This window comes from Poecilia reticulata, linkage group LG12 (assembly GCF_000633615.1).
Source record: "Poecilia reticulata strain Guanapo linkage group LG12, Guppy_female_1.0+MT, whole genome shotgun sequence".
Lineage (NCBI taxonomy): Eukaryota > Metazoa > Chordata > Actinopteri > Cyprinodontiformes > Poeciliidae > Poecilia > Poecilia reticulata.
The window spans coordinates 16842180-16866897 of NC_024342.1; the positions used below are offsets into that span (position 1 = coordinate 16842180).

Sequence of the window (24718 nt, forward strand, 5' to 3'; positions counted from 1 at the left end):
GAAGTTAGTGTAATTACTTCACTACTGCTGAAAACTGAGGGTTTATCTTCACAAAAGGGAGTTACAACTCCACCAACATGAAAACATTACCAAAACCAAAAATGTAGGGGGTAAATAAAAGTTCTGGTAAAAGACTTTCTGGTTCTCATTGTCAAAATGGGCCTTTTGTTTTAAATTGTTGAGAAAAATGTTATGCCATCCAGACTTTAAACATTTTCAACCTCAAAACACTTCATTGTTTTGTTTGTTTATTGTAGAGCCTTATTGTTGTGATGCTTCCACAGTCTGTTTCCCATGTCTCTTACTCTACTTTAAAAACTTTATTCTTTTTTGACTTAAACTTTTTTTTACAAAACCATCCCCCGTCCCACAGAAATTTCACTAAATATTTTATCCAGCGTCTCTGTAGGAGTAGCAAGTGATAACTTCAGAAAATGTTAGTGGAAAATATCATGATGCTGTGTTATTTGTACACAAGGCTGTCATACCATAAAAAATCTCACATATATACTGTTTCCTGTTGAGTTTGTTCTGACAGGAACTAAAATGGAAATTTCAGGACAAATGTTCCTCCTTGTCTTGAGCGTGGCCCTAAATTCAAAGCGACTACTAGAAAGAAACGAATAAAGGGGGAAAAAAACCTGCAGTCAAAACCAAAACCAGGTTTCACTGGTGTCTGGTGTTTCATGGAGAAGAAACACAATAAGGTTCAGATTACGCTGCCAAATTTCCCAAGAAATTGCAGGCGAATGGAAATATGCATGTGAGCTGGTAACACTTAAAAGTGCCTGGTGCTTGCAGAAAATGCTGCTTTGTATAATGCTGCTGTATTTGTTTACCAGATTTTTTTTTTTTTCGCCGCTTTTCCGTGAACAAAAAAACCACACAAAGCAGCCCAGAATAGCTGTGGGTTAATGTGCCTAAATACTGGATACCTCCAGTCTGCTCATCTCCTGGGTAAAAGCCACACAGCTTAGGAGTGGTTCCTTATTCCTTATTCCTTTATTCCTTGTCTCCAGTTCCCCCCTTTCTGTTCTTCTTCCCGAGGCCATGTCGGTGCTTTTGTTGGCGAGCGCTTGTCATGGAACATAGGGATGCTAAATAAAATATTTGGCACGAAAAAGCAGAAAACATGGCTAACGGAAAGCTAGTAAGGCTTTGTAGACTTGTAAAAACAAACATGATTTAGTAATGTGAAGCCTTCTAAACGTGAGACGTAAAGAGCGTGTGCGCTGGGATTTAAGCAAGCAGCTACCGGCAGAAACTCATCAGGAGGTGCAATGCACTGATGCCATGCTCTTTCCTCTTCACAGTCCTCCCCTCTCTCCTCGTGCTCCCCATCTCCTCAGCGTAACCCTCTCTTCTTTTACCTGACGGATCAGCTTACCTCACGTCAGCCTAAAGACCATGGGAACCCCTATGCATAGTGTGTCACCACTGAATTATCGGTTTCCGCTCCACATGCTCCAGCATATCTGCAGCAAGCCATTACTGTGTATCAGTTTACAGTAACTGTGCTGACTCCAGCGCAGCTGGTGTACCGTATGGAGTCATGGTTTATGGATGTCTGGAACTGGAGAAACAGTCTTGTCATCTCACTGAGCTTGGTCAATTTTTTTTTCCCAAACTAGGATCTCATTTCTTCATCATTTTGACAACAGGGAGAACAATCCTTCCAAGCCCTCCTATAGAAATTGATGAGCATGTTTGAAAGTCCCTGATATCTGGGGGCACTCCAGCGGATTAGCGGTTAAGATGGCCCCTGCTCGAAAGCAGCTGGAGTCCATCATTGCTTCTCTCACTCCCTCTTTTCATGCTATCTCTCTGTAACCACTTGCAGGCACAATTTGAATAGCCAAAGCATTAGATAATGACAATGAAAAATCTGCTTATATTTTTTCTCTTTTTGAAGAATAGTAATTTTAAGTAATTCTACTAATGTAGCACTAATGGTGAAGCTTAATAAAAATGACAGCTAAAGTCATTTTGGCTTTTGCAAAATGCTGTGTTGGTATCATGTTTCTTTGAAATCAATGTTTTATTTCAAACCACAAATACAGTATTTGTCACACCTTTTACCTTACATTAAATAACTCATAATCTACACCTTTCAACAAAGAAAAACTCAAAAAAATATTTAAGATACAGTCTTGGACAAATGTTTTTTTTTGTTGTTGTTGTTTTTGTCTATTGCTACAAGATTTTTTTCATATACTTATATAATATGATCTAAATACAAATATAACCACCAACAGTTGTCCATTTTTCTCTCTGTCACAAAAAAAATCTGTTTTGTGTGGATTCTGATTCCTCCTTTGGTGGCAGCTGAGAATAACCTTGGGGATTTGCAAATAATTTACGATTCACCCATAGTTTTATTTTAGTTATACCCATAGCGTTAGCTGGCAAACTATCCAGCTGCATTTCGCATAACCAGTTTTTAAAAATCAGAGCCCAAATATTATCTGCACGTGGTTTTTTAAAAAACGGTATTATAGTGAAGCACAATATTCAGTAGAAGACTTGAGTTTTAAAATTAAAGAAGGATTGTAACGGCTGCTACAGCTTTCTGTCTCATTGTTTCATATGACCGGCTCCGCCCACGATGCTTAGAGATTCCCAGACAGATTTTGATGTGGGAGGCAGAGCTGGAACGCCATCCATTCATGTTTTATGGTGTTTAAAGTTTAGACACAGGAGAACAATTTTCATATGTTTTGTACAGTCACCATTGAGTGACTGTACACTGAAATGAGGCACAAGTCAACCTAACAACAAGTCGTCTTAAAACAGGTAGATGTTAGATTTAGCCTAGCACTTTGGCAGACTGCTCCACATGAAAAAACTAAGAAGAAATAAGAAGAGCGTTTACAGAAGAGTGAAGCGGTATACGTCAAGTTACAAACGTCATCAGGAACAAAATGATAAATTATGCTAAATCATATTGAAGGCTAACCTACAGAAACTCCAGTTGGGACAAACTGTCTCGCTGACGAGAGACAAAGATAGTCAAGACTGTAAATAGGATTGGGATTAAGTTTCGGTAAATATCTAATATTAAATGACTCGGACTGCTATCAAGGACAAAAATCTTGATCAAAGCATCCCTAGTGGAAGCAGATCCCAGAATTGAATTCATATTTTTTCAAAAGCAAGTTGCAATTCATATGCCACTTGATTATGTATATTAAAAATGTACATTTATGCAGTGGTAGTTATCTTGAAATATGCTTTTATCAGTTTAGCTTGCTTAAACCACAGACATAATGCATATAACATATGTTTTCCACATACATGCTAATCACACTGACAAAAAGACATCAAACAGAAAGCAGGTTTTTTTTTTAAACCTACCAGTTGCCAGAGGGATAATGCTATACCCTATTTCTCTGCCCTATATTTACCATATAATCTTTTTTTGTGTGTGTCAACTTTTCATGCTCGGAGCCACTTTAGTTAATTAATTCTATGCCACATTTCATATTAAAAAAAATAAAATCAGGAAAGAACAGAGAAAACAGGGGGAAACTGTAAAAGAAGCTTGCACATAAAAAATTGAATCACATCACAAGATCACTGAACTGTGGATTCAATTGTTCCATAAAACTTACCCTTTACTCTTTGTTGTAAATATATTTAATACTGTTTGAAATGTACAAATAAAATCTCTAAAGCAGACCACTGATGTCCTCTTCTAATCTGAGACGTATGATGTTCAAAAAGCCTTAATAGCGGCGTGCACATCACAGTAGATTTGAGCCCCAGTGTTTTTGGGTTCTGCTTCTTGAAGGATTAGCAGCCTGTGGAGGTTACACAGTAAACAAGAGTTGTGTTTGCTGAATGAATGAATCAGTGTGGAAGATTGAGTCTATTCAGACATTCGACCTTCTTTGGAAGAATCTCTTGCTTTCTCCAAAAGTATTTTGAAGCAATCATCACAACAACATCCATTATTCACTTTCTGCCTACTGTTTGGGTAACTCCTTGAAAGGGGCAAATGCACAGCTGGGAGTTCTCCTCCGCCAACAGGGATGTTTGAGTAATATTTTTTACGATTCATAATGAACTGAAGTGAGCACATTTTCAGTTACTGAGCACATCCTTTGTGTAGATACAAAAATATGAAGCTGCTAGAAATTTGAGGGCAGCTGTATTACGGCTGTTTTTGATCCTTTTGTGTTAATACATCATGCAGTTCTCACATTTACTTGAACTTTCAGATCAGCGAGACTGGTTTCAATTATTAAGCTCATTTCCATAGCTTTCATTAACCGAAAAAGAATGCATGGGAATCAAAGGCTACAGAGCCATTTATTTTCCGTCCGATGTAGCAGATTAGAAATTTCTCACAACTTTTACAACAAGAGCAAAGCGGTACAATTTGCTCTTTTCTGAGAGAGCCAACAAATGTAGCAGCCTCAGTGGTGTACTTTACATGTTAGGAGTAATAAAGTAACCTTCCACCACTGGGGCTTCTGTCTGGGTCCCGTCTAAATGAGACCCATTGAGCTTACCCCAGTTATGCACTGTCTGCCAGCACTTAAGTCACCAGGGACTGATCATAGAGATATGGCAAACACACACATATGTTGTACAAACACAGGAAAGTGCTGACACCCAACAGCAATCTCAAGTTGCAAACTATTACTGGAGTCACGGTAACAAAGCCAAAACTGAGGAAAAGAGGTCACACAGTGGGGTGTTAAGGTTGGTGGGAGCTCTGCGGTGGGGTGGTTGATCGTGAGGTAGTTAAGTCTGCTATTACATAGTTTTTTTGGGGGGGGGGGTTTCTGCAATGTTGAATTCCACTGAGCATGCTGAGACTTGTGAAGAATAATTATCCCCAAAAAAGACCAGCGAAGCAGGATTCAGTTGCTTATGCAAAATATAAGTCAAAAACATACAAATCTGGAAAAAGTAGGTGTGCGTTTGTATTCTGACCCTTCCTTGACGATGTATTTAGTGGGGATTATTCGTACAACAGTACATACCAGTTGAGAAGCTTTAATTTAGCACCTCATTTCACTCGGTAAAAACAACTTTTACAGGCTGGCATCGTGACACACGTTTAATTCTGCCCTCTGGTAATGGTCTGCTTCATTTAAAAGTCTGCTTGGCAGCTCGGTAGATAACAGATGGAAGAAAAATGTGGGGAATTATGAGAAAGATTGATTTTGCAAAGAGGAACGGTCTGCTGTTCAGACAGTTTTCTCTGAAGCAGACATTTTTTTCAAACCCAGTTATTACTGGACAAACAAACGCGTGCAGAAAAACAACGTGCACACAAAGACAGAGAGCTGGTTTTGTAAGAACAAACGCATAGAAACGTATACATTCAAACACCTTGAATGTTCTTTTTTTTTTTAGAATTTGTCATATTAAAACCTCTGAATGTCATACTGGGATTTTGTGTGATTGACCAACACAAAGCATTGGAAAGGAAAACATTCTTAGTTTTCAACTTTTTCAAATAGAAAATGGCATCCCTTCAGCCTCCTTTATGTCAATTGCTTGCAAAAACACTGTTTGCTGCATTTACAACAGCACATCTCTGTCTCCACCAGCTGTAAACATCTAGGCTTTGACTGAAACTTACGCCCATTCTTCTTTACAGAGTAGCTTAAGCTTGTGCAGACCGGAGATTGGGCATTTGTGAACAGTAAGTTTCCAGATCTGTCAATGATAATCACATTAGTTTTAGTCCGTCGACTGGGCTGTTATAGCACAATATATATTTACTTTATGATTCCATTGCCATCTGGTTGTATGTGTAGAATTGCTGTGGTCCTGAAAGGTGAACTTCTACCCTAGTCTCAAATATTTTGCAGCCTCCAACAAGTTTTCTTTCAAGATTGCCCTATATAAAGCTTCATCCATCTTCCCGTCAACTCTATAAAGATCCTTGTGTCTCCTAAATAAAAACATCCTTACAGCACAATGTTGCCACTTTCATTCAACAATGGCTTTCTTGGGGTGTGCTGTGGTGGCACAGGGGTTAAGCACAACCCACATATGGAGGCCTTAGTCGTCGACGCAGCTGTCGCAGGTTTGATTCCCGGCCTTGGCGACCTTTGGTGCATGTCTTCCCCCTTCTCTCATTACCCACTTTCCTGTCAATTAACTATCAAATAAAGGCCAATAAAACCCTTTTAAAAAATGGCTTTCTTCTCGCTAGTCTTCAATTGCTAGAAGTACACCGCTAATAGTTGTTCTGTAAGCAGTTTTTTTTCTATTTGAGTTTCTCTGCATCTTCTCCAAATCTATCTCTCTTGGGTATCTAGCCATCTCCTTGCCAGGCTTTTAAGTGTAGGCCAATGCACTTCTTTTGGCAGATTTGTTTGGTCTTCCACACTCAGATTGCACATAAGTAAACAATTGGTTACACTGGATTTTATTCATGAATAATAGTATAATTAGTATAACTGTGTCACACAACTCCGATTTTTCTTTTCAAAGAAACTATAAAACCATCTAGAATTTCCTTTCCATTTTATGATTATGCACTACTTTGTGTTGGGTTGCTACATTAAATCCTAATAAAATATATCAAATTTTGTAGTTGCAACATGACCAACCACTAAAACTTCAATGGTTGTGAAAACGTATGCAACACACAGCTTACACAAGCTAGAATGAAAAAGAGTGTGAACTGTCAAGGATGCAAAAGGAGAATTACTTCTCATTTGTGAAGTATCGCTGACCTATATATAGGTGGAAGTAATTATATTCAGCAAAACTCAGCATAAATGTAGTTAACTCAACAAAGGTTATTTTTCCTCAAAGCTCTTCCCCAAAGTCTTGTAAAAGTGTATTCCTTCAGCAGAACAACAATTATTGTCTTTTAAGGCATCCCAAGCCCATCTTTAAGCAACCATAATGTAAACCAGAGACTCTGAACTTCATTCCTGTGTCTCAAAAGCAGACACAGGAATGAGGTAAAAAGAGAATGAGAGAGGGAGGGGCGGCACAAGGATAAAGTATCTCATTTGAGCCCCGTAAAAAGCAAGGAGGCACAAACATTTATCTGAGGCAAGACTTTCATCAGATGCTTTAAGAGTGTAGAAATAACACAGAGCAAGATGCTGATAAAGTCGAGACAGGAAATGGGGAACGTTTGGTCTCCTGCTCTCATGTTTCAGCCGGGACAAGGGGGGTCCCACAAGCACTTCCTCACTTACCCCCCTTCCCAACCCTTCTTTCTGTTCTGCTGACATATAAAGACCACAACCCTCCACAAGCAGAGGGATCAGCAAATGGAAACCTAGTTCCGTCTAAACAGAAATAAACACATTTAAGGATATAAATAAATGTGAAGAGGTTTAGCAAAAAATAAATTCTTCATTCCAACGAAGATTAATATCTACATTAGACGGTGTTATAATGAAGATATCCTTTTTCCAAGGAGATTTTATATATTTGCGCTGCACTCAAAGCTGTGTGAAGGAGCACAAAGCAGCAGAGAGCAAAGAAAAGAGGCTTAGTTTCATCAGACAGTGAGGACTGAGTGAAAGACGGTAGCTGTGTTTCACGTTTCAAGAAAAGGATGGATTTCTAAACAAACATCATAATTCAGGTAACTCCATGCTGCGTCCGTGACTCAGGCGTGATGAATCATCTCTGAGATCACCTTATTACTGCCTCTTTGGTATGTGGGACTCTTTCGTGAAGAAAGAATGCATAGCCTGAGTTTAGTATTAATGTTCCTTAATTGCAACAAGGAGTCACATTACCGGGTCTACCAGGATTTGACGTAAATAAGTCTACAGACTTCTAAAATATAATCAGCTTGTATTGCAGACATAAGCTCACAATGAACGACAAATTTTATGAAGAAAAATTTTATAGGTTTTTATTTCAAAGGTTGATAGTCCTGAGCTACTGCCCATAAAACGTGCAAGTTACTTTTTAAACATTTAATAAAATCAAAAGTTATGTTTAGATATTTAATTATCAATCAATTACTTCCACGAAAGAAAATAAATGCCAGCCCTGGATTGGCTGCTTTGCAAATGCCAGCCAGTAGCGTGGCAAGTAGCAATGCCAGAAAAAATAATAAATGTGCAAATAGGCAGGATTTCCACAAATAATTTGAAGCTATGAGTCACAGAAAAATCCTGAATAGGTGAATCTGTGAATGTTGAACTGCAAATAAGTCCAAGATAGCTCCAAATTTACTGTGAAATGCTTGTTTTCCAGTTTTGAAAAAGCCCCACACACACAGTCCTGTTCAGTGTTAAATCACAGTAGTTCACAACACTCTCTAAAAAACATTAAAAACTACAATCTTTTCACCAGATTTTTTACTCAGAAGTTACTTACATTATCTAGATTTTTTAAAAATCCAAAATCTGAATGAACTGAACATTTCGAAGCATGTTTTGCTCTATATGTTGGATTACATATTTGTGCCACACTGTGCCCCTGCTTCCCGTTTACAGCAGTAGTTACCAAGGTTGTTCCATGTTGCATGCTGGAATAGGTAGCTTGGTTAAAGGACATCAGGGAAATAACCTCACTGCATTGGCCTTTTAATCAGCACATTGCGCTATTTATAGTGACCCTGAGCAAAGTAACATTATAGAGGCCTCTTTAATTCTGTTTAGGTTGCATGAAAACTGAACAAAATTAACTGATACTGTAGAAAGACATTGAGGGCAACAACAAAGGTTCAGGTGTTGTAGGAGAATATAAGAGATACTTTATTCTCCCTGAGGGAAATTCATTGAGGGGCAAGTGTACAGTGACTACAAGGTCACATGCATACCAACAACAAAAAAATGTAAAAAAATAAAAATATAAAGTATAAATATTCCATAAAGTTCAGATTGTCTAGATGGGGTAACAAGAAATCAGTTTAAAAAGAAAAAAAAATCAAGAAAGTTATCAGAGTTAGAAAGAAGTTGGATGAAAAGATTGTTTAAAACGATTGCTTGTGCAGCAGATAGCTTTGCAACATTTCCTTGACAGTAGTAGTTGATACTAGTCTAAAACACAGGATATGGGATGGGTCCTTCAGCATCTTCTGTGCCCGTTTCATCTCAGTGATTTCATAGATTGACTACAAGGGAGGGGGTTGGTAGTTCGACCCATTTATTATGTTTTTACCATACGTGCAATTCTAGAGTAAGATTACACAGTGAGTGAGCCATACCAGACACATATATCATATCTAATTATGCATTATAAAAGGTCAGCCTTATCCTGGACTCCAAACAGTCTAAGCCTGTGCAGAAAATGTGGTGTCTGGACTAGTTTGGAGACAATCAATATGATCATTCCAACACAAATTACTGCACATAATGACGCTTGGTTATTTAAAGGTGGGCACTTGTTCAGTAGCTCCGGAGTGGTTGGTCCACTTGTTCATCTGACAATTTGATGACTTGATTATTAGGCCCAGTGCTACCAAGAATGAAAAACTAATGTGAACATTGCACGAGTATATGACAAACATGTAAAGAAGATGAGAATAAGGTTAGGAGCCAGTATTTCTCAAATTAATAAATAAATAATTACTGAAATATAAAAAGTTATAAAAAGCCTCACTAGAAAGTCACTTAACTTGTGAATTCACCTGTATGTGGCTGTGCTGGCAAAGACACGTGGCTGATTTCCAATTAGGGACAGAAAAATGTAGGTGGACGTTAGTGGTTGAACACCAGGGGAGAGGCCAGGATGCCAAATTAAAGGGCAGAAGTGGAGTGTGTACTTATTCTCACTCATGATGTGCTCTGTCAGCCCTGCTGCTTATAATGGCATGAGAAGGGCCACTTAACTCGTAATCACTTCTCTCTCCCCCTTTGGCTTTGTCCTCCTCTCCCTCACCCCCACCAACCCCGGATTTTCTGACTGCTGGCTCCGATCTCTAATCATAAACGAACAGAGGATCTAGAGCAGGAACAGTGGTCCACCTCCCCCTCCCCCCACATCTCCCCTTCCCTACAATCCCATAATCAGAGGGCTACTGGATACCAAGAGGCAATGCAAGGCTTTGAATGAGAAATGGGTGCACCTCTAATGCATCATCTCAACTTTGAAGAGCCATTTTGCAGCAAAGGCAAAAATCACAGGTAGGAAATCAGCTCGCCGCCACCACCACCATCATTATTGTTAGGATCATTATCTCCCATCTCACTGAGTAGTGTAACTGAAAGTGGGACCTTTTAAACAATTATTTTCATTTCCTTTCCATAGACGAAAAGGAAAAACTTGCCACAATATGTCAAGGTAATTTCTGCCCTCTGGTGCACTTTGACTTTCCACATCCGACGCAAACACACACATACACACACACGCATTCACACAGTCCAGAAGTAATATGCGTTGTCAAGGCACACAGGTCAGCCGTTCTGGCACAGGCCTACCTGTCAAGCGCTGCTACTTGTGCAGAGCTCTGCTAATGGACTGCTAATAGAAGTGAATGTTGCACTGTGAAGCTCCCCTGTAGTTGAGAGTGTCACACAGGGTGATTAATGACACTCTCCTCTCCTCTTCTGTCCGACTGCTTTCACCCTTCCCTCTCCCTGCCTCTGCCAACAGCTCCCCCTTCTCTTCATTGCTCACCTTTCTGTCCTTTACCTGCGTCCTTACAATCTCCTTCATCTCACCTATTTTGTTTTTCAAGTACTGCTCAGGAAGGAACAAGAGTTTTCTGATTTTCTATTATACCCTTCACTAGTCAGGTTTTGCTGGCTTCCAGGCATCGCCGCATGAGAGAAGCAAATAAAAAAAAATGTGGCAGAAACATGGAAGAGCAACATTTAAAAAGAAGTGGTTTGACTTACTGGACTGGATGGAGGGGTCTATTTTTTTCTCCATATTTTAACGTGGTTACTAGATTGTTCCACCAGGAAGAATTTTATGGTTTTTCCGAATGCTGTAAATTGTGAAAGGTCATTAAATATGCACTGAAAAAGAAATTGAATGTTGATTTGATTCGGTGGTATCAAACATGACTCCACCTTCAGTGCGCCCTCAGAAATGTTTCTCATCAAGCTGTTGACAACCATTCTTTGGGTTGTTTGCAGTGAGAAGTAGTTTGGATGATGAGCTCAGCAAACTCAGTTCCACCAGGTGTTTGTAAATTTCTGCTGCCGCCCCTAGTTTGGAGGAGCTGAGCGGGGAGAGGTGAGGCAGAAGTTCGGCTTGGGACTGCAGAGGTGGAGCTTTGTGTAAATGGATGGTGCTTTGTGAGAGCTAATATCTTCAGTATTAGTAAGATGTCAGGAAACTAAAGGAAAGGAGCAAAAATATTCAAAGTGATGCAGATAGGTCATGTTTTCTTGTTAATGCTAATTCTTTTGGTTTTGAAGGTCATGCAGTCTAGTCGGTTATATTAGGATGTGTTCAAAAAGCATTTAAAGCCACAATTTAGCATTTAATTCAAAACTGAACTGTGAAAGTGAAAGCTGTGAAAAGAAGCAAAATAAAGGGGAGATGGAAAACAATGTTGCCGTGATACAAGTGAAAAAGAAAAATTACTCTGATGAACATTAAAAGGAACAAAACGGAATTTTTCAGCAAATAACAGTGCAACAGCAAACCTCGCAGCAGGGCCAACTGTAAACATGGCAGCCACAGTATCCCGCCTCCACCAGCCAACCACAAGGTATCCTCACCCACATGAGGGAGCGAAGAACTGTTCCCGGCCCTAAAATAGCACACGTCTATATTTTTTGCTTTCATAACAATAGTACATGACATCAAGTGGTGCAGGGAAGCAAGCTCAGCAGCCACTTTTCACAGTAATTATCGCTCGCCACCACGCTCCATCTGTGGCTTAGCTAGCAACCAGCATGTAGCTCTGCCCCGTTGAAGCCAAACTGTGCAGACAATCTTTCCCCAGCTCCCTTCTATAACGTGCGCGCGCTGCAAACCTAATCTCTCTTTACATCAGTTACATTAAATTCTTCAGTTACGTTTAATTTGTTGAATTTAAAGCTGTCATTTCGGTCAGCTCACGGGGGAAAAATTTATAACTCCTGCTCCTTACACACAATGTGCTTATTGTGCATACGCTCGGCTTAAAAAATGACCCAGATGATTGTAATGTTAGTAGACCAAAGGGAGCTAGTTTGTCAGGCCCCCGGGAAGCCTGTTAGAATAATAATAATAATGAAAATACCATTCCCTTTCACTCCATGCAGCAACCCGGGTTGTTCGGAACAGGATTGTCATTTGCGGCAAACAGCAAAGCCTCACAGCACACTGACTCACGATGGTTTATAATCCATATATGTATCAAATATCCTTTAACTTTCCCCTCTATAAAGAATCCTCAGAGGACACATCTTCAGGAAGCAGAGAGGAGCAGGGTGTGAGAGAAGCAGGAAGGCACAAGAGCAGCCGTATGGAAAAACTGAACTAATCCCCAGGAAGGCCCGCAGCACCTCTGTACCCAGTGGCTAACGCAGAGACGAACTACATAAATGTCAACCTTAAGGTCAGGCATGAAAATAAAAAGAAATCAAGTATGAAAACACTTCAGATAAGTTTTTCTTTGTCTAATGAAACACGGTTTTCAGAACTGTGATTTTATGTTGAGTTAAAAAAAAAAAAAAACTACTTGAAACCCATCAGATACTCCTGGAAACTCGCAGACAGATTTGTTTGCCCAACAGGAGTTCTTAACCAAGCTACTGTCACAAAGCTCTCGCTTTGTGAAATCTGTCTCAACTTATCTCTTTTGGAGAGGCTTCAACCAAGTAAAGAGCACTCTGATTAATCGATTGAGTTAGATCCCTCAAGGAAAATTAAAAAATGAAACAAATACAAGTGCACAGAAGCACAAGATGTGTTCTGATAACCCACAAACAAGCCATTCAGGAACAGAACTGTGTTGCGAGTAAGCGTCTGTAAGCGAGCCACTTTAATCACCAGTAGTTTCACACTGAAGAAGCATCTCTCAAGCGATTTGGAAATGTGTACAGCTCATCAGGGCCCCAAAATAGCTAAGCCCATTAATTAAGCTCAAACAATGTTCTCCTGCTCTATCGACTTCTTAATGGACAGAGAGGAACCTTGTTCGTATTCCCATCCAGTCAATGACACAGAGCTCTCCGGGGTTTTGGAAAGGGTATTATGTCATCTCGCCCTGCCCTTCAGAAGCTGCGTCTGGCCTGTATTTTGTTCTTCCTCGCCCTTTTTTTGTTTTTTTCCAACCCCGTTTTGCTCATTAACAATGTAGGAGTGAGATGACAATTTGGAGGAGCTAGATAAGGTTGCTCACAGACCCTAATCCTTGCCACACAATAAGTGCTTGAGCCGCCAGTATAACCTCGCATGGCTCTCGAAGACCGCAGACATTTAATACAGTAAAATACCCATATACAGCTGAGAGACCACCTGGCTTTATTCAAGACCGGTACTTAAACATGCACAGACACATAATGAACAATTAAGTGTCAAACAGATGCTCTCTTCTCACAGCCCTTTGACAGGTAATTTCATCCACAAGAGGATTAAGTAAATACCTTCAAGTGTTTTAGCTTTAGCTTTGTTCTGTAACTGACAGCTACTACGGTTTGCCTAAAACATCAATAGAAAGTGACGGAAAAAAGAAAACGTTTTCTACCAAAAGAGGTGGAAAACTATTGAGTTTTAAAAGATGCTTGATGTAATCATGGTTGCAAATTTTAAAAAACAATGAGTTGCACCATAAACATATAAATTGAAGTAAAAAATGTGTATTTATATGTTTTTGCTTAAAACGCATGTATAAAGTCCCACATTTGTTTGCTGAAAGAATAAAAAGATAGTTGAAGATTTATCAGATTTTTCTACTTTTGACCTACATACCACTTATAAGAGCTGATTGAGTTAAAGTTGGTTCATATCTCCGATCCACCAGGTTTTACATGCCTCATGCTGATTCTGCTGATTCAAATCTTTTTTTTTTCCCCAGACAATAATAAAAAAACGAGGGAAACTATAAACAGTATTTTAATTTAAAGAGGGAGTCCTTTTAAGTTTTACTGAATTACAAGTCAACACAATGTATGCAGCAAAGTATACTAAACTTTGTCTATTTTATTTTATAACTATTTCAAGTAGCTTGGTCTATTGCTTTATAAAAAGGAGGATGTTTGTTTTTATTTTTGATAAATTAAAAATATATATTAATTTATGATTTAAAATATATATATATTTATTTATTATCATTATCATTATTATTATTATTATTATTATTAGCTTCTTACTCATCAAAGCAACTCTAAGGAAATTCATCCAATTCAAATCTTTGACCGATCCACCGGCATAACAAGTATTAATACAGTTCGGATCCAGGAAACGTGAATTACACATTCTACATACATTGACCCTAAATGACTTAGTATTCAGTAGACATTCATCTGCCAGGCAGATTAGAGACTGACTTTATAACTCTGTCCCAAAAAGTTGCGTACACGACTTAAAATATTGCTACTTAAACTTTGGGGGGTTTTCCCCCGACCACTACAACCACTCCGGAGCTAAGAGCGTGCGTGAAACTTTGACCAGTCGTAAAGTCCGCACTTAGCATAAAAGTTTACCTTGAGCAAATCCTACATCCAGCAGGAGAAGGAGCAGAAGCCAGGGTACGGACGGCATCTCCGGGGGGAATCTCGTCACTCTTCCCCTTCCTCTGTCAGTCTGTGCGCCGCAGCCCATGATGAGGAGTCAAACTGCGCTCTGAGGCAAGTCCGAGTCTCTCCAACACGCTTTATCCTCCCTCTGTGCGCCGCGTTCCCGTCCAGGTATCAACCTCCACAACCAAGAGCGCACAGCGTGGCTCCGCAGAAGATATCCCCAGCGCACTGATTGTTTGTTTGCTTCGTCCTCACAAACATGTGATAGTTTACGGGATGAGATGTGGGCGCATCGCCCTCCGTCTGAGGCGAGGATGTTGCGTTAAAACCTGACTCCGTTGGATTTCCCTCTCAAAGGTTCACCAGATTTGCTCTGATGTGTGGATCGCTGCCTTGAAGGTGAATTCATGCTCCCTCGCCAAATCGAAGTCCAACACGCGGAGAGTCCCCGCTCAGCCGAACCTTTTTCAGCGTGTGCGTCTCACTGGCGGGACTGAACCCGGGGAAGGAGCCGTCTCTGCGGACTACCTTGCTCCTTCAGCCAATCCAAGTACTCCGGCGTGTGGCGGCGCTGTATCAAAACCTGGCCCGGACAGCAGCGAGGAATGGAAGCTGTTTATTAAATGCACGGCGAATACAAGTTCGGGATTTAGAAGAAACAGTCAATCAAAAGTGTGACATAAGAAGAAAATGTGGTCTTCCCTACAACTCTGTCTCAACGAATATAAGACGGAGTTGTCTCTACATCAAATGATCTGCTATCTGCCTAAAAATATATATATTTCTCCTAAATGTTGAATATTACAGAATGCCATTTATAAAAAGAATTCATAATGTAAAAATGTGACCCCACATGCACTTACTTTGTCACACATGTATAAAATATTTTTGCCTGGGCTCCTTTTGCATGGCTTACTATATTAGTGTGAAGCAGCATTGATTAGTCACCCTGTCACTCTGCTGAGGTGTTAAAAAGCCAAGGTAGCTTTATTAACACCCTTCAGTTCATCTGCAGTGTTGAGTCTGTTTTTTCCTGTTTTCCTCTTGACATAAATTCATTATGAGGGTTTAGGTCAGGAGAGTTTGCTGGCCAATAAGTCACCGTGATATGATGGTTATTTTATGAGCAGGTCTAAACTCCTGCTGGAAAATGAAATGAGCGTCTCTGTAAGACTCGTCAGCAGAGGGAAGCACAAAATGTTTCTGGTAGATGGCTGCGCTGACTTTGGAGTTGATAAAACACGGTAAACCAACACCCACAGATGACATGGTTCCTCAAATGTGGGAACTCCTGGACTTGAAAGTTGCATTCTGTGCCTCCACTTTCTTCAGACTCTGAGACTTTCTTCATAAACAACCTGTTCCTCGAGATGCCTGCGAGGTGCATTCCCCGGAGCAGCCCTTTTCAAAGCTGTGATTATCCACGTTGCTTATGCATCTTTTTCAAATGCACTTTTTCCTTCCGCTAAACTTTCTATTAATAAGCTGTGAAAAACAGCTTTTTTGCCAACTTTTTTATTGATTTTAATTAGCAAAATGAATGCTTAAATTACACACACATGTATTTTGAATTGAATCCAGGTCCCCTTACCATAAATTATACATTTAGCGCAAGTTTTATGAATGACAAATTCAATTACGATTATGGGCAAACTTTGTTCCAGGTAAACAAAACATTTGGGGCCTTTAAAAATTGTAACTGAATGAAAAAAATTGAATCTGCCAGATAAATGTGAGAAAAACAAGCCTGGTGATGTTTCTTCAATCACATAATGTCCTCAGGCCTTTGTAAAAAAATAAAAATAAAAATCTTGTGAATCTGTCCCAGACAAGGACTTCTGCCTTGAGCAGCTACAGGGTGAGAAGACAAAAATGTCCCATAAACTCCTGCATACTGATTTATGGACAAAGGTGCCAGTACAGTAGGGCCACTAAGGTATTGTCTCGTCATTGTAGTGCAGCTGAGATATAACGTAGAAAAAATGAAAATATATTTTATCCAGTGCATTAAAACCTGGTTTATATTTCCAATGTATTGCAAACAGATGCTTCTGATGCCACCTTTCATTGGAAAAATAAATCATCACAAATTCTGTTCGAACACTGCACATCGGATAGGACTTTGCACTGTCCCTTGTTGTAAACAAATTAACTTAACTAATTGTGTCTCATTAGATATATAAGGAGCTCAGCCTAACAGACATACATCCACACAGAAATTCAGAGGAAAGAAAAACTGCTTGAAATGGGGCTTTTTTTCTTTTCAGGGAGAAATTTGTCTCAGCTTTCCGATGGAAGGCTGATGGGTTATTACATATGCATGACAGAGGTCTGAGTAATGTCCCCGACACTTTGTGATTAATGTGAAACATGAACTCCAGCACCATATCTGCACCGATATGAAACTTTTAAAATATGAATCTAATTTTAGGATTCCTCTCCCCCCCCCCCTCCCCCCCATCACAGTCTCTAATGCATGATGATGTCAGCAGGCTGCCGACATCTTTCTGCCATTTCAATTTTGGGTAGCATACGCAGGAAACTATTTATTCTCGATTCAGACCTTCCTAATATACAAAGATGTTAATGTACATTGTTAATGCTTGTTTACAAAAATCAAAATAAGCCATAGCAATAGATTAATTGCAAGTAAATCATAAGAATTATTTTTGTTATGATGACATCTTTGGAGAAGTGGGACATGTCTGCTTTCAAACAAGCAGTGCATTTTTAGTTAAGTGCATAAAAGGTTTCAAGGTATAACAACTGGTCATGACATTGAGTGCCAAAAGTGCTTCTGGATCAACTATAGACTGAACAAAACAAGGTTAGAAAAGGCAGACTAAAATAGAAAGGGTCACTAGCTGCTGTTCTAAAGCTCACCTGTGTTAGTACCAAGTATATTTCATCTACATGGCACTTTTCAAAGCAAAGCATAAAAATGTTTATTATCTATATATATCAACACTGATACTAAAAAATATCAACTCCTTAAAATGTCTTCATCATAAGTCAACATAGTTACATTTTGTTTACATATTCTAGCCCAAAAGGTCCCATATAGGGATTTTTTTTTTAAAGAGAGAAACTAGAGATAATCACACATCAGGATATCAATAGTCAAAGAAGAGAAAACAAACCAAAAATCTCAAAACAAAAATGTGACTCAACTGGGGAACACCGTACATGACAAAACCAATAAATAATAATACATTTTGGGAATTGTTTTCTTTCAGCATAGCCTTTTTATGTACATCTAAACTAAAGACGACACAGTTTGAGGTCAAAAGGTGATTGTGGTGATGGTTGGTTCTTGGATTAAACAGTTTTCTCATGCAGTGCGGCTGCCTTACCTGTTGTAGTTTCACAAGAAATACTTGTTTATTTTAGGTTATCAGCCTTGACTTGGCTTCTTTGCCCATGTATATTCAACACATTATTCCAATTTTCCTCAGTCTTTCAGTTGTTCTCCCCTCACAGCTGACATTCACTCTGCTGAATAACTCACCTGTTAACCATTCCAGTAATCATCCATCCCCTGACACAGCTTGGCTTTAAATGATAAAAGCTTGGGCTATCACTGGACCAGCTCTAGGATTTTTCTGCTGGCAAATGATGCAAAAAGATAGAGCTTGAGCATCAACTACTTATTGAACGAACGGACAGTTTGGACAAGTAACTGGAATACAGAAATGACAGATGGATCTAAAGTGCAGAGCTTGTCTTTTTCATAAAAGCTAAAAACAAAATGAAATACCCTGACAGAATACAAGTCCGTTTGGGTGGTATTAATCAATATTGGAAACCGTTGTCTCAGTTCCTCTCCTCCCTCCAGGTTATGGTGAGATCCAACCTAATCATAATTTGTCCTACCAGATGGTAGCTACCACCGCTCTCAGTCCATCCAGGGCTGATCAGAGTCTCCTTGCGTGATGAATGGGATTCATGTATCCTGGTAGGGGGAGAGGGGATCTCCATCACTTACAATTCTTAGCTTAGGGTTTGTCTACAGACAATACAATGTGAAACTAACAAATCACTGCTTGCTGCTGGAAAGCATTCACAGCGCTTCACTTTCTACAAGTTTTGCTATGCGACAGCCTTTTTCCAAATTGTACTAAATTGTTCTCTTTCCTCAAAATTCTACACACATCATGAAACTTTTTGGGAGTGTTTTGAAAATTTCAGTCACAGAAATGTTCAGTCAACGGACAGATCAAAAAGAAACAAAGTTAATAGTAGATGTAAATGTTGTGTTTAGCTAAAAACCTCAGTGTTCTTCATATACTGCCTTCCAAACAAGCCTCCAGGTGAGGAAGAGATTTACTCCACGAATGATTTTTTTTTTTAACGGCTTCACTGTGCGTCTCTAAACATTCAGTATTTAATAGAGTTTTTGCTACAGAATTTGTTAATCAAAGGAAGATTCAGAAATTCAATTAGAGGGTGTCATAGGGTCCTGCATACCGCACACAAGGTTATTGCATTTAGTGAAGACTAAAGACTGTTAATGTATTTCTTAGTGTCTTTTGGAAGACTTTTGCTTTCCTGGCCCCATCATCCCGTGTACTCTTTTCTGTAGGTTGCTGTCAAATATAATTTAAAATAATTGTTTGCTTTATGTTAAGAATGTATTGATCGGCTGAAGCATTGACATCATGGATACATCTTGCAGAAGTGTTCGTGCTGCTGGAACTTTCTACTTTTTTGTCAAATTACAACCACAGACGTCAACGAGTTTCATTGGGATTTAACGTGAGAGACCAAAGCAGAGTCGTGAATTTATGATCCTTCAATTGATGCAGTGAATTTATGATGTGTGCTACAAATGGAGTTGTGCATCTCTCCATGTCCTCCAAAGTTACAGAGGGTTTCTTTGCCGCTTCTCAGATTAGTGCTCCTTTTTCATTAAAGAGAACACTCGTCTTTTGATAACTTTGCAGCTCTGCCAACTCTGTCGGTATTCAGATGACTGATTGAACGATCCTGTGTGATCAAAGGTTGACTCTTCATTAAACTTCACCAAAACGTAATCAGTCTTAGGTGTTTAACAGACTCCATAAATGTATCTATTTAAATAATATTGACTGATCAAACTTCTGAGATCTTCACAGAACAGCTGAATGCATATTTCTGCAAGGAGTTCAGACATCCAGAAGGAGGTCAAACAATGACAGCAGCTCCCAGTGTATAGAAGTAGCCAGGTGGGTACAGCATTGTGGTACACCTAACCACGAGAGACCCAGATTCAGAACTAATTTACTAATTTTTTTTACCATTGCACAAAGTTCTGACAATGTGTTCTTCCTGTTGATTGAGCACAGCTCATCTTACTGCTTTTATCCTACAGCACATTTAAATCGGTTCAAAAGATAGTTTTTATAGTAGAATGCGAGCAATAAAAGGAGAATTGATGTGTTAGATCAGTTTTCTTAAAGACAAACGTAATGCATGCATATGCTGCAGCTCTATGTATCACGCTAGTCATAATGCACATAGTTCATCATGGAGATATGCATATTCAAATACAAACCAGAGTTTTTCAGATTAAAATGTATTCTTTCCCTCAGAGTCATCCATTTTCAGTTATGGTTCACACAGCCTCATTTTACTGTTTGCTGACTGGAGGGGAAAGTGGTGTAGCTCTCTGCCAATGCAGCCTATCGAATTCAAGGTTAACCAATACAGGCTTTCTGAAATGTCCTTCTGCTCAACGCTGTAGCAGTGAGCTCTCATTCCTTTGTAGCCTGTTCACCTGAACACTAGTTTTGTCATTCTTACCTATTTTTGATCGCATTAGCAAAGATTTGTTCTCTTTTTCAGGTGACTGATCTCAATGACGTTTGTTCCGACTGTTATTTTGTCTGTAAGTTCGTCCTCTTGGTGTTCAAATTAAGGTGTAATTCCATGTACACAGTCTGATGAAACTTTTGTGGTAGTTTTGATCAATGAGAAGAAGTTTGTGGAAAATTATAATAATATGATAAAGCAGACAGAAAAGAAGTCCTCCACTTTTGGAGACCCTGGAGGCAATCACAGTTATTGCTGCAAAAATAATACAGGCAAAGTTTGGTGATATGAAGTGTGTCTCATGGGAAAACTGGAATATTAAGTGTATAAAACACAGACACTGAATATTTACACAAAGTGAATTGAGGTGTAATTCAGCTTTAAACCAAAGCTTTCACTGCCACAAAGGTGCTCTCTAATAACGCAGCTAGATTCCTGTGATATGCTGGAAATTTTAAGTGGTGGTAATTTTTACGACAACACGACACTATTCATTTAATAAAAATGCACATTTTGAGAGTCATGATCAGATTAAACGTTTTCAGCTTCCCTGTGCAGCTATCTTTTCAAGCGGGCTTTCAGCACACAGTGGGCGATAAAATAAACATGCAGGAACTGATGGAATAAATAACATTCTGCTTTTCTGTTTTACTACAGTTTCACAGTTTGTCAATGTTTAACGTTGCAGTTTACAAGTTTGAAATAAAAGACATGAGACGTCTAACACAGGCTTTGTGTTTAATTCATAATTTGGCAAAAGAGAGGAATTATACTTCTGTATAAGGCCTGGTAAAAACTAGCCCCCTCTGTTCTATGCCATACAGAGGATGTAGAGTAGACCCTTTGGCTATTGAGAAACGATTGCTTGCTGGAGGTGTGGAGTCTGTTGAAGTTTAACATTTTGCCCAATCATGAACGTTTGGCCGTGACGGATGTAATGCAGCAGTTCTATGAACGAGAAGGCTGTTAATGTTAATTCAATAGTTGAAATCGAGGCCAACACAGAATAAATGCCACTAAAAAACTACATATTATAATTCTAAAACAGCACAAAAAATCAATCCTACACATACCAGTGAAGGGAGATGACGATTCAGCAGAATTATAAACACAATGTCCCGGCTAGTTTGGATGGCGTCCCTTGATGAATAAAACCATAATTTGAAATCTGCAATTTATTCTTAGCCTGATTATCTTTATCTGATAATACAATTTGTTTTATGATCAAAAACGTCTAAGTATCTAAATAAACTTGAAGTGGAAAAATATTCTGGGTACGTGGTTCAGGACTGGGCAGAAACTGGGAGCAGTAACAGAAATTGTGGAGACTAAAACTACATTTTGCCTAGTACAGCAGTTCCTTACCCTGGGTACTCTGGACGCAGGATGGGGGCAATGAATTGCTGACCATAGAGCTGCGCCATGCTGCTTGATCTCCAGCATCTGAAGGAAGATTATCTTTATAATCACACCTAGAGAAACACTATGTTACATTCAATTTTTTCAAAATATCTCAGACAAATAAATTAGCTGTTACTTCATCGTATTGCATATTCCTATATCAGGTGGTGAGGGGAACGGTTTCTAGGAGTGATCTCCCAGTCCTGCTGAACATTCTCACCCAACCTCCCTCTCTAGCATCAGCCTGTGGATCAATTAGACAGAGACACAGACAGATTGATATTGGACAAATAGAGTGATACACCGGCAGATTAATGATTATGCAGCGAGGATGTACTGCCATGGAACCGAATCTCTAACACCAACTTATCCCCCCCGCCCACTGCTAGACACAAATACACCCAAGCGTCTTGCTAATTTTAAAGATAAACATCGCCAGATGAAAATGGAATTGGAAATTAATCACAGCTATAAATTAAGTCACCTTTGGGGATGAGCTTCTTCCTCATTCACGGAGTAACAGGTATAGCGAAAGATACCATGGAGCTGTGCATGCATGAGCTGCAGGATAGAAGGGAATTTAAATGATGACAAATGGTATAATATGATTTGCAGACAAAGCAGGGGTTTGAATTTTTTTTTTTTTTTTTTTACAACTGTGAGCCAGAGAGAGCGAGAGACAGTGAATGGTGGCGAATCAAGTTATGTGCCACACAATAAAGCTGCTTTCCATCGCTTTGGGCACACTTTACTGCTGCTCTTGATATCAGTATTAAAAGTGATTTGCAGCTCCGCATGTGGCAAGGAATCAAAACTTAATTTAGGCAGATAAAGATGCCATTTGGGAGGGAGATAAAGTGCTGCATCATGGAAGATGTGTTCCCCAGCCTGCTCTCAGCGCCTCACCCTCACAGCGCCCTCAGATTTACAAGCTCTTTTTTCCTGCTCCATAAAACAGCAAATCTGCTCGCCAGGCGACACAGGCAAATGTTAATGGATTCATTTGTCAGGAACCCTCCACTTATTTACAGTCCTCTTCCATTACCGTCGCTCCTCCTGTAAGAGAAAATCCAGTGGCCAAAGTCAAAATATCGATTCACCCGTCCATCAGCCTGTGAGTCAACCCATAAAGCACCGCGAACTGAAGACACTGCTGCCACCAGGAGTGTGGCTCAACATGACACTTACACAATCACCACAGAGGTTCCTTTCCACTTAAATTATGTAATCCAGTGAAGCTAAGATGAGAAATTAACCGCATCTGGCGTTACTTTAAAAGAGATATTCGCATCATGGAGGTTCAGGTTAGTTTATGGAGAGTGTTTACACAGTTTCTTCTGCCTTATTAGCACATTTATAGCAAAACCAACATTAATTTACCCTGCTCTCTCTATGTTCACTAAGTCACTCCCTCACTTGGCTTGTTCATCTCTGAAATCTTGCTCCCCCGCCTCTCCTGCCTCCTCCTACAATGGCCGATGACCACACTTATGCAAATGTAATTAATTTCTGTGAGAAATTATAATTAGTCTGGTATCACTGCGAGTTCCTAACTTCCTATAAAGGTTAGGGCAAGCATTTATGGGCGTTTCTGGTAAAGATGTGCAAAGAGGCTTAAGGTAATGGCATATAGTAACAATAATTATTATATTAATAATGCTTTGTTTTCTTATCTTTCCCATTTTGGAGACACAGGCAAATTAGTGACAGGAAGTCATAAAATACTTGTTTACGTTTTATCGACATCGATGAACTAAATAGGGACAGGTAAGAAGTGTGAGAATGTTTCAGTCCCGATAATCCTGGCAAGTGTGAGTTTGTTAAAAACAGTTTCATGATGTGGGATTTTTTTCACAGCTGAATATTCAATTTCATAATTTTTTAATTTTGTCACCATTAGCAAAAACATGAAGATATGCATGCGAGTTGCCACAGGGATGTAGATAAAATATTCTGAGCTAGATTTTTTTATTATTACTATTGGTTTTAATTATTTCTCAAATTTAAGTAACTGGAGGAGTCTAAAAAGTTGGCAAATATATGGTAAATTGTTGAGCTAGCAGAAGAAGTGCACCTTTATCAGGAAACAATAAAATAAGTATAGTACTTGTGAAACTAAATGTAAAAATGTTAAAATTTATTACAGATTTTTAAAAATATTTTTTACATCTACTTTTTTTTTTTTTATCATTTAGACCCACAATCAAATATTATTTGCACAGCCCTTGGTGATGCTTGAATATTTGGCAACAATCCTTGTATTTTCTCCCAACAGTACTGGTAATATTCTCCTTCACTCTGCAGAAGATCCATAGACCACCACAGTTGTTCTTGAGTGATTGCTGATGCAAGCCAGGCCTTGACCCCTTTCACCATTCACTGATAGTACAGACTTCTCATTTGAAGTCTCTGCCTGGAGGAAGTTTAAAAGTCTCGCTGTGGCACAGACCAGAAACACACCCTACGACACATCTTATATCTTCACTACTGCTCAGGTCAGATCAAAGAGTCTGTGTTCACTCTGTTTAATATCTACCCAAACCTTCGGAGATCAGCCAAGCAGATCCGAAATGTGTACATGTACCCTTGGATTGCTACTAGGCATAGTGATACAAGACAAAACTAGATCATATTCAAAAAAATAAATGCATAAAATTGTACCTCCAATCAATTCGCTCCAATCATCTTGTATCTCATCAGAACATGCCCGTCAAAGGTTCGCCTGGGTTTATTCCTCTTCCTCTATTCTTAGAATCAACCATGCTTTTTCTAGCCTAAATGGTAAACCTAAGGACATTACAAGGTTTCCGCCTGCTGTTTTTTGTTTTTTTTTCTTCAAAAAAGGACATTAAATTGCAGCCTGTGTGCTGGTGGCATTTCAAAACAGGAGAGCAGTGCTTCGATATCCACGAGGCAGTTGCAGGATGTCTGTGAATCACTGTTTAATAACAACTCGGTAC

At 39.2% G+C, this 24718-nt stretch overlaps 1 protein-coding gene across 4 annotated transcripts in view; it reads right to left on the reverse strand.

The window, feature by feature from the left end:
• The window catches only part of unc5cb (unc-5 netrin receptor Cb), a 142843-nt gene extending 126556 nt beyond the window's left edge, over nt 1-16287 (reverse strand). For 2 of the 4 annotated variants that reach the window (XM_017307961.1, XM_008424253.2), the window contains exon 1: nt 14532-16286. In XM_017307961.1, coding sequence (XP_017163450.1) covers nt 14532-14649 — 118 coding nt within the window. In that variant the 5' untranslated portion in view covers nt 14650-16286. Of the gene's footprint in view, nt 1-14531 lie in introns of all 4 variants that reach the window. The other 2 variants (XM_008424252.2, XM_008424254.2) reach the window with 2 other exon arrangements.
• Between the last annotated feature and the right edge of the window lie 8431 nt (nt 16288-24718).